This window comes from Anopheles merus, unplaced genomic scaffold (genome assembly GCF_017562075.2).
Source record: "Anopheles merus strain MAF unplaced genomic scaffold, AmerM5.1 LNR4000279, whole genome shotgun sequence".
NCBI lineage: Eukaryota > Metazoa > Arthropoda > Insecta > Diptera > Culicidae > Anopheles > Anopheles merus.
In genome coordinates, this window is record NW_024427859.1 from 44,954 (window position 1) to 56,345 (window position 11,392).

At 48.5% G+C, this 11,392-nt stretch overlaps 1 protein-coding gene across 1 annotated transcript; it reads left to right on the forward strand.

Annotated features, from left to right (window-relative positions):
* Positions 1-206: 206 nt before the first annotated feature.
* Positions 207-5,491, forward strand: LOC121602045. Its single transcript, XM_041930817.1, has 2 exons — positions 207-3,546; positions 3,591-5,491. Exons 1-2 carry the CDS (start codon positions 207-209, stop codon positions 5,489-5,491), a joined length of 5,241 nt encoding a protein of 1,746 aa, XP_041786751.1.
* Positions 5,492-11,392: the final 5,901 nt, after the last annotated feature.

Here is an 11,392-nt window from a genome sequence, read left to right on the forward strand (position 1 = left end):
TCTGCAGTATATAAGCGAGTGTTTTTCCTGAATAAATTTAGTCAAGTTCCAGAGTTCAAAGCAACAACATCGTGTCTTCATCATTTTCAAAACTTCCTCTTCATCATTAACATTTGGTCCTTCGAACCGGATTAGTGTGCAAGTGATCCACAGTTCGCGTTTAGGAAAGTTTGTGAAAAGTAAAGTTTGTGTTAGAAAGTGAAACTATGCCCGTTGACCATTCTCCCGTCAAAGAAGTGGTTCCAGCGGCCAACGACATGGAGGAAAGCCAAAGTTCCACCGTCAGAGAATTTGGCTCCGTTCCAGACGTCACCAAATTGAACCGTCAACGCACTCACCTGGAGTGGCAGCTTGACCGTCTAGAACAGATGTTCGTCAAACACAGCACCGACGTTCACTCGCTGAAAACCATATCAGACCGAGTGAAGGTGCTTGCTTTGGACTACAAACAATGGTACGACTCGATCTTGGACGTTGTGAGCGACGACCAGGCTCAGGAGGCAATCGAGCGATATGGCGTGTTCGACGACAGGGTATTCGAGTTAAGCAAAAACATCGAGTATCAGTTAGCATCGCAGATCCCATTGCCTACAACACCAAACCCAGTTTTCGGCAGTGAACAGAAACCCACGACAGTTCCGGTGCGTGCAAGACTTCCCGAAATCGTGCTGCCACATTTCGACGGAAATATTCGCGACTGGCCTGCCTTCCGTGACGCGTTTCAATCACTGATACATTCGTCAGAACAGCTGACCGAATGTGACAAACTACATTACCTTGCTGCGTCGCTAACGAAGGACGCACGCGCGGTGATCGACGCTTTGGAAATTACATCCAAAAACTACGACGTAGCCTGGAAGCTGTTGTCTGAACGCTACGAGAACAAGTACCTCATCGTCAAAACCACCGTTGAGGCGTTATTCAGCATATCACCGCTGAGGAGAGAATGTGCAGATTCTCTAAGCCGACTTGTCGACGATTTCGAGCGTAACCTACGAATGCTCGAAAAGGAAGGCGAGAAACCAGATGCATGGAGCACGCTGCTGGTGTTCAGGCTAAGTTCGCTGCTGGATCCAACAACCCTGCGTCATTGGGAGCTTCACCGGAAGTCTACGACCATCCCAACGTACAAAGACTTAGTGCAATTCGTCCGCAACCATTGCCATGTACTGAAGTCTTTCTCCAAGCCAGCCAGCGGAGCCAGAACCGGAGACACCATGCGCAGCAACCCTCGAGTGCAAACCATCCATGCTGCGACCAGTGCTGTGAATAGTGTTGCGTACAACGAAAAGTGCAAATTGTGCGGTATTTCAAAACATTCAGTGTTCCGGTGTGAATTGATCAACAATATGAGTGTTGCAGATAGAAAGCAACTAGCACAGTCGAAAGGATTGTGCTTCAACTGCCTTTCTCCAGCTCATCGTTTACGACAGTGTACATCAAGCGGATGCAAGATCTGCCAACAACGGCATCATACGTTGCTGCATGAAGCAGCACCAGCAACTGAGGCGTCGGATGCTCCAGCCACGAGTTCGATCTGTCCTCCTCAGTCCCTTACCCACTGTTCCATCCAGATCGAAAACAGTGTTGTGTTGCTGCAAACCGTGCTGGTCCAAGTAGAGGACAATCACGGACGATGTCATCTAGCACGTGCCTTGCTGGATTCCGGAGCACAACTCAACATCGTTACCGAGCGCCTTACTCAACGGCTGGGTGTGGCGAAACGGCGAGAGAATCATCGCATCGGAGGAATTGGAGAAGTTTCCGTGACGTCACAACATTCGGCTGTGTTAAGGATCCATTCTTTAGACAGTGAATACAAAGCGTCCGGAAGGTTCCACGTACTCAGCAAGCTCACTCGTGAGCTCCCATCAACCCGTATCAACACAAGCAGCTGGCAGATACCTCGTCAAGTTCAGCTGGCCGATCCTTCGTTTCACAGTCCTGGCCCGATCGACCTCATCATCGGCGCAGAGCTGTACTACGACGTCGTTAAGGAAGGACTCATCAAGCTATCCCACGAAAGAGTGACACTCCAAAACACTGCTTTTGGTTGGGTGATAGCAGGTAGAGTCAATGTTCATGCACCATCACCATCTTCATCCATCGTTGGACACGTCTGCAGTACGAGCATCGAAGAGCAGCTGAGCAAATTCTGGGAGTTGGAGTCATGCCGAGCTACCAGCACATTATCCGTCGAGGAGAGCAACTGTGAGAAACAGTTCGCAGCCACCACCACCAGAGACACCGACGGTCGATTCATCGTGCAGCTACCGAAACGAGAGGACAAGCTGGCTCGTCTTGGGGATTCGAAAGGGATAGCCACACGCCGGTTCCTTGCCTTGGAACGTCGGCTATCCTCGAATGCCTCATTGAAGACAGCTTATACTCAATTCATCGAGGAGTACGCAGAACTTCAGCACATGACAGAAGTAGCCGAGAGCGATGCTACAACTTCATCACCATCATACTATCTCCCACATCACTGCATCGTGCGACCAGATAGTACCACCACTAAACTCCGAGTGGTGTTCGACGCTTCGTGTGCATCAGACACCGGAACATCTTTAAACGATGCACTGATGATCGGACCCACAATCCAAGACGACCTGATGTCCATTCTATTGCGGTTTAGAATGTCGAAATTTGCCCTGGTAGCAGACATCGAGAAGATGTACCGGCAAATCAACATAGCTGCCATCGATCGTCCGCTGCAACGAATCCTGTGGCGAAATTCTCCAACCGAGCCGATACGAACGTTCCAGCTCAACACCGTCACCTACGGCACATCATGTGCTCCGTATTTGGCCACCAAAACCCTGCAAGTGCTATCTCAGGTCGGAGCTAGCACCCACCCCGAAGCAGCAACCATCCTCGGACGAGACTTCTACATGGACGACATGCTGACCGGCGTAAATAACATTCCCGAGGGTCAACGAGTATGTCAGCAACTCATCGATCTCCTGGCTTCTGGTGGATTCTGCTTGCGGAAATGGGCCACCAACAACAAGCAGATCTTCGAACATCTGCCCCAGCATCTGCAAGATGAAAGGACGATTCTCAACTTGGATGCGAAGTCACCGATCATCAAGACACTCGGACTGAAGTGGAACGTTTCCACCGACGCCTTTGTGTTCAACATCCCACGCTGGAACGCAGACAACATCATCACCAAACGAAACGCGCTTTCGGATGTCGCGAAACTGTTTGACCCAATCGGACTGGTTGGACCAGTTATCATCCAAGCCAAGCTGTTCCTTCAAGAGCTGTGGAGATGTCAGATCGCCTGGGACGAGCCGTTGACACCAGCACTACAAAACCGATGGCTCCTGTTTCGCGAGAAGTTGGCCATGCTGCAAACGATCCACATTCCACGCTGGCTCTTAACCGATCAACGAGCAACGAATCTACAAATGCATTGCTTTTGTGATGCATCCGAGAAGGCATACGGAGCGGCGGTTTACCTGCGTGCGACCAACCCCGATGGACGTGTGACAACCAACCTCATCACTGCAAAATCCAAAGTGGCACCACTAGCAGACTCCCGTAAGCAAAGCGTGTTTGCTTACCCCGACTGGAGCTTTCTGCAGCACTGCTACTGGCACACTCGTACGAGAAGGTGTCAGAAGCCTTGAAGCTTCAGGTCGAGACCATCTTTTGGTCTGACTCAACCATCGTCCTGCATTGGTTGTCTGCAACTCCGTCACGCTGGAAAACCTTCATTGCTAACCGGGTGTCCGAGATCCAACACATCACTCACGGAAAGGAGTGGAGACACGTACCCGGAACGGACAATCCTGCGGACATCATCTCTCGAGGAATGGATGCGGATCAGCTGGAAAATTCAAACCTTTGGTGGCACGGACCAGACTGGCTGGCGCAACCATCAGAGGAATGGCCGAACACTCATCAACCTCGACAGGAAGAATTCACCACAGACGAATTGGAGGAGCGACCAATCTGCATGGCTGCACAATCCGTGGCTCCGAACGAACTTTTTAGCCTCCGTTCAACGTTCACCGGACTGCAACGTCTGGTTGCGTGGCTAAGAAGATTCCGACACAACACGAATCCTGCTAATCATCAACAACGCAGACTGGATCATCATCTCAGCTTGGAGGAACTAGCCGAATCTACACTGTGTCTAGTTCGCCTCGCTCAAGCTGAATCATTCCCAGAAGACATCAAACATCTATCGAAAGGCGATTCGGTCGGCAACAACTCACCTTTAAAACTACTAGCACCGTTTCTACAAGATGGCCTGCTACGAGTGGGCGGAAGATTGCGACATGCACCAATCCCGTTCGACCGAAAGCATCCGTACATCTTACCCGCCAACCATCCGCTGACGAATCAGATTGCAACCCTGTATCATCGGACCTATCAACATGCGAATCCACAACTACTGATAGCGAGCATGCGAGAACGATTTTGGCCACTGCGAGCAAAAAACCTGGCCAGAAGAATCGTCCACTCCTGCTACAAATGCTACCGTTGCCGCCCCACACCTGCGCAGCAACTCATGGGCGACCTTCCAACAGAGAGAGTTACACCAACGTCAACTTTCTTACACACCGGAGTCGACTTGTGTGGACCGATACACTATCGACATACATCTCGGAAGGCGCAACTCATCAAGGGCTACGTAGCGATATTCGTCTGTATGGCAGTGAAGGCTGTACACATCGAATTGGTAGCGGACCTGTCTACCAACGCTTTCCTTGCGGCACTTCGACGATTCATCGGACGACGCGGGAAACCGGCTCTCATCGAATGCGACAACGCTAGGAATTTCTTGGGCGCCTCCCGAGAAATTGCCTCCTTGTCCAAGCAATTCAACCACCAGTGGCAAACATCAGTGATTAAGTCCTGCATCGACGATGGCATCCAGTTCAAGTTCATCCCACCTCGCTCACCCAACTTTGGAGGTCTTTGGGAGGCGGCAGTGAAGTCTTTCAAAACACACTTCAAGCCAACCGTTGGGAACGCCATCCTCACGAGCGATGAACTCAACACGCTACTGATCCAGATTGAAGGATGCCTCAACTCTAGACCACTTACACCACTCTCCAATGACCCATCTGATTTGGAAGTGCTGACCCCAGGTCACTTCCTCATTCATCGCCCCATCGTATCCCTGGCCGAACCATCGCTGGAAAAGCTGCCGTTCAACCATCTCGATCGCTGGCAAAAGGTGCAAGAGTTTGTCCGTCGACTATGGAAACGCTGGTCTACAGACTACTTGTCCGGACTACAGCAGAGAACCAAGTGGACCAAGCAGAAGGACAACGTGAAGCTGGATACCATGGTGCTGCTGAAGGAGGACGGTCTACCTCCATCGAAATGGTGTCTTGGCCGCGTCACGCAGATCATCAAGGGAGCTGACGACAACATCCGAGTGGTCATCGTCAAAACGAAAGATGGAGACTTCAAGCGTTCCATCTCTAAAATCTGCGTTCTTCCCACCGACGAGCCATCAAGTTCATCCTAGTTGAATTAGATAATTCAACGCGGGGGAGTATGTTACGGCAAGCGTAATGGTAACGCGTCATCCTTAGTACGTCTAGCGTAAGGTAGAGGGCGCTTTCCAGTAAATTGACTACGTGTAAAAAGAACTTAATCATAATTCTATTACGCAGTGCAAACTGCTGTAGATCGGTATCGTGCAGCTCGAATTCCCGCAAGTGCAGCTCGAATTCCCGCAAGTGCAGCTCGAATTCCCGAATTCTGCAGTATATAAGCGAGTGTTTTTCCTGAATAAATTTAGTCAAGTTCCAGAGTTCAAAGCAACAACATCGTGTCTTCATCATTTTCAAAACTTCCTCTTCATCATTAACAGTAAGTTTACTAAAAAAAGGAAAATCACTTAGGTTTTTTTGGTATTTTGAGCGCTTTTTACTTTATTTGAAACAGATTGTCAATTATAGAGTCTAAAAATCCTTTTGAATGTCGTAACTTCACTTCCTTGTTTCAGTATATCATACAGATTCATAGATAAAATACTGAAGAATATTAATGCAATCAGAAAAGTTATATTTCAATTAATTAAACTTTTTGAATTTCGATATCTTTTCCAGCATTTTAAAAGAATCGTTTTACAAATTTATATGGAAAATTGCTTTAGATAGCCCATCGTGACACTGAATTTCATATTATTCTAGTGTTTTACAGTCGTTTGCTTGGAAACCTTATTATCCAATGCTCTCCTGTGGTTTATTTGTATTGCTTCTAGGTACTCATTTTTATTTTGTTTCATCTGGGTTTGACATGATTTTGTTAATTACACATTTGCGATTGGTGCAACACGTTGCAGTTGATCCCATTGTCTTTCCCGTCATCAATGCTGTGACAATACCATGTGCTGTGACAATATCATCCATAGGTTATATTCGAACGCTTTCAGATTAATAATGTAATCGTGTGAATCCACAAAAACATCTAAATTTTACATTATTTCACTGAATTATTCAACAGCAGCGTACATGTTTGAAGCGTTAAGGATGTTGAAGTTAACTAGCTATAACTTTAAATTAACCAAATTAAGATGAGCGACAGTTCAAGTCAATAAAAGTCCAAAACTTTATCTGTTGACCAAGCATCTATTTTTAAACAATAAAAAAATCAAAATCCATTGCTGCTCACAAGAGTTTGAATGATTTAAGTAACTTTAAACCTTCAGCTTAAAATTTCCTACACATTCTCAAACATGCACAGGAGCACCATTTCGTCAAGCAATTTTAAACTGCATCCATCAAGCAAGCATTAAAAAACAACGAGCTGCTGCTGCAACCATAAACCGGTGGATAATAGCCTCACCCGGTACTGGGCGTTTTGGAGCAGGAGCACCTTTTTAAATCGGTAAAACTTAGACGAACAAGGCACACACCGAGGCAGCCCACCAGCAACGCACGCCGAACGGCACGTGGGTAACGTGGAGCCAAGAAAAATGCCCATCGGCAACAGCAATGGATTGTTGTTGAGGTGTTAAGCGCAAGACCAAACCGACAAAAGAACCTCCCCGACGCCACTGACTCTTAACCTCCAATCTACAAACTCCATCCAAGGAATGGGACGACGGGCCATGGGCTCTAACACTCCAGCAACACATACCTCCCGCCCAGCTTGTACCACGAAAAGGAAAGGAGCAATTCGGGGAAGCAAAGTTTTCCGCAAAATGACGGCCCACTTTAGCACCCCTTTCCAGGATCTCGACTGTTGGAAAGGAGGAAACGGTGAGGCAAGCTTAACACTGCCAACACACACCGGCGGCAGCGGGTCAAACCCGAGCGGAAGCAAAAGTTTACCAAACCAAAAACCCCGCAATGTTGTTCCGCCCATGGTCATAATCATTGCCAAACCGCGTGCTTGGAAGCTTCCGGCGACCAGCTGCTCGACCTGCGCTGCAGAATCGGAACTCATCGGGCTCCTCCAGTTCACAGGACGGTGATTGTTAGGGAGGAGGAGGAATAATTTCCAAAACTTTTCCCATCCCAACCTCCTTCCCCTTATTTCATTCCTGTGGAAGAGCAAAAAGACAAAAAAAGGAAACGTGCATTGAAACGTGTCCCGAAGGAATCGAGCTCACGTTGTACACATGGAGCCGAGTTGCTGTATTGGTGGTGGTGGTGGTGGTGGGGCTGCTGCAAGGTAAATTTGGATCTGATCGGGAGCTGGAACGGAGTTTCGGCATGGAGTGTGTTGCCTGGCGTCTGGTATGGTACGGTTGCCCCAAGGAGGTATAAAACTATTACTGCGAACGTTTGCCATGTTGCATGTTGCTAAAGTTACTCCAATTTGGCAATGTTGTGGTGGGGAAAGATGGGGCGGGAGTTTCAGTGCCTAAGGAAATATTTTACAATTCATTAAAATGTTTCAAGTTTTGAGGAAAGTTCCGAATGATTTATCTCAAATTTATGTCTGTAAAGACACTTATTAGTGATTAGCTCAGCTTGAGAGTGTTGAAGCATTTTAATCGAAATTTGTTAAATAATTTAATTACTTCGGTAGTTATAAAATATAAAAAATATATTAATTTATTCATAAGGGAGTTTTGCCCGCAATAATACCACTACTTATTCCCTGAGTAAGCTGTGTGCCAAGGGTACAATACCTGGTGCACCTTTTAGCAGCCCCCTGATCGGTTCAAGCGCACCGAATTCATATCTGCATCGTCCTTTTCCCTGGTGCGGCTGGAATCACGCTCGCCCCAAAGCGCCATACGTTCGCCACCCAATATCCACCTGTGTGCGGCACCTTGCGAAGGGCACGATTATGTATACATAAAGCACAAAACTCCCTCCACCTGGCGTGTGTCTGCGCCATGGGCACGTCTGCAAACTCTCGGCTGCGGCGACCCTGGTGGGTGAGTGGTCGTATCCTGCAGCATCATTTCATCGCTATGCCGGGCTGTTTGTACGGTACGGGCTGGTGAGCCGTAGCTTTCCAGCCCGTGCCGTGGATTTCGTCGAACCTCTCCGGGGCAAAGAAACTCTGCTCGAGCGCAACACGAACGTTGTGCTGGAAGAGCGTCAAAAAAGGGACGATGAAAAGGGGAAGAGGCCTCCCTGCTATATTTTTTTTTGCTTCCTTCTGCTACGCTGCTCCATACTGCTGCTGGTACACGTTCTAGATATTATCACCCCCTTGTAGTCCCTTCAACCTCGGCGACCGTGTCTGCGTGCCGTCCGCCAGGTAAGCTGGTAGCCTAGACCAGCGTCGACCGACAAAGAAGCAGAGAGCACATCCGGCGCACACCAAGGCAATCGAATTGCCAGACCCAGAATGTATATCAGTCGCACCCTCGTGCGTCCTCCATCCTACCTCAACCTACGGACCAACCCAGGGGGGATCACGGCACGCCAACTAACAAGATCTCTGCTGGTGCCGGCATTGGCGTTGGCTGGTCGGTCGGTCGGTCCGTCGGTTGGGTGGTTTCTATTTACGGTCACCTTTTCACCTTCTCGGAACTCGGCATAACCTCACGGACGGCAAGGCCGACGCACACACTGCTACGGCCTGCCGGCGTGTGCAGGAACAGGAAGAGACACCTTTACAAGCCCGTTGGTACCCGGTATCCACCCACCCACGGTTTCCGGCCCACTGATGCCGAGGCGCACGGTTATCGAAAGGCAGCAAAGATCTTTTTACCCAACTTCCTGTTCCGTCCTTCCAGCCTGCTCTGCTCTGTAGCTTTCTTTCGGCCCCGTTTTGGAATGGTCGATGTTTAGGTATAAATCTTGCGTTTTGGCTGACCGGTTGTTGTGTGTGGGCACTAGGTAAGTCCAAGCGAGCAAACGTACAGTGAAGGCGGTTACTAAAATTTATCTAAAAAATATTTTAAAATTTCAAAAGCTTTTTGTGTTACAGTTTTTAATTTCCTTTTTAGTATATTTCTGTTTACTAATATGAATTGGATTCCCTTAAATTGAGCTTGATGGGAATTTTATATTCGCTTGCGAACTTAATGATTTTCAAAAATAATAAAAACCTCGTAGTGTTACTAATATCAATCTCGAACATAATGAATCTGGAATATTGAACCAAGAAAAATCTCTAGCTGCAAGAACCAAACTACAGAAAAATTCACTTAAACTGGAATAGTTAAAGTTTCTAAAAACTCTATGAAGAGCTAGAAACTTTAAGAAAAGTACAACGAAATGAATTCAGACTAGAATGCCTCACTTCTAAATTCTAATTGGATTGGAGTTAGATGTGCGAGCCAAAACCATAATTTCCCATTCAAGAGAGTCCAGAAACTGTGCCAAGGGTATCAGAATCTCTGACATTTACTCTGAATCCCTGAATTTGATGTGAAAACCCATGTAACATGCCCCCGTGCATGATATTGACGTAAATTCGCTTTCCGGATAGATTTACATAGGTCTTTCAGATATTTTTTTTTTTCAATAATAAATTGTCTAGTACGAATATCACCACGAAAACCCCCGAATGAAAACCAAAAATACGCACCGCACTGTCACAAGGCCACACGAGCCGGCAGTGGAATCGCAAAAAGGTCCGTTGCTGGGCACGCAAAAGGATCAGCGGCTCCACAAAACGCCACAGGGTGTGTGAGATTCAACAATTCCCTCCACCAACCCCCCTTCACAAACTTTTTCCCCGAATCCTCCCCAACCCTAGCCCTATACCCCATCATGGTAGCCTCCAGGTAGACTCACCAGGCTGCGGAGGACGATCGGTTCGGAACGTCGACGCCTAACACTCAACCGTAGCGTGCAAGGACCATCGCCGTGAAAGTCCCTCGCAGTGGCTGGGGCAGTGTAATGGAAGCGCTAGGGACGAAAAACTTTCCTCCACTTTTCGAACTCATACCCGTAAAGGGTGGGTGGGTTCGTGTCCTAACCAAACCCGGTACCCGGTGTTGCCGGTAGCAAAATTCCCGAGCGCCCCAAAAGCACCTGACAACGGGCGGCAGCAAAAGTGGCGAAGCGCGAAGGAGAGAAAGAGTGTAAAAAAAAGTTCCCCAACAAAGCTATCGTTCGGTTTGTGGAGGATTTTTGCGTTTTTCTTCCATTCCTTACGATCCGTGGCGCTTTTCTTCTTCTGCTTCTTTGGTTTCCATCTTCTTCCTCCAACTCAAAACCACGATTTTTCAACCATCGTTCTCCGCTTTTTTTTCTCTCTTCCATTTGCCGGTAGTTCCCAGTACAGTACAGCAGCGGAAAAAAGGAAAGGCAAAACAAATCAAACCCTCCATCACCGACGACCCTTCCAGCTGAACCCCCTTTGCCTCTCTCTAGCCCCCCTCCTCCAGACACTAAAACGCGCGCACCGGATGAACCGCCGGAGAACGATAATTCCTCCACCGGGGCCATACCGTCGTCGTCGGCGCCCTTTTTTTTTTTTGGCGTCGTTTTTTTCCCTCGCAAGCCATCCCCATTCCATACTGTAGGTTTCCCTGGCGGTGGAAGAGGAGTGCGGTGTGGGGTGGCAACATTGATCCCTGCTGCCGTGCGCCGTCCTGCTGAAAGTGTGCCGCCGGTGGGTTGCGGAACTGCGGTAGAATCGTTAATCGCGGAACCCATACCAATACCCCAGGTCCGCAGCACCGCTGTGAGCCCTTTGCCCTCTCTCTCTCTCTCTCTCTCCTCCCGCCCTCTATTTTCCACCTTCTCCCCTTCTCCATTGCTGTTGGGTCGCGTGGAATTCATCGGCATTCTCCCAATTTACGACAACGTGCCCGAGCGCGCAACGGTTTTGGCCTTTTTGCGTGGGAGGTTTTTCCAGAGGGTGGTGGGTCAAACCCGCCGTTGACGCGGGCTCGATAACGGCACACGGCACAGTAGCACCCAAATGGGACCAACCAACGCAGAAGCAGCAGCAGCAGCAGCAGAAGCGGGATCATCAACAGCAGCAAAAACCGAAAAGCCCT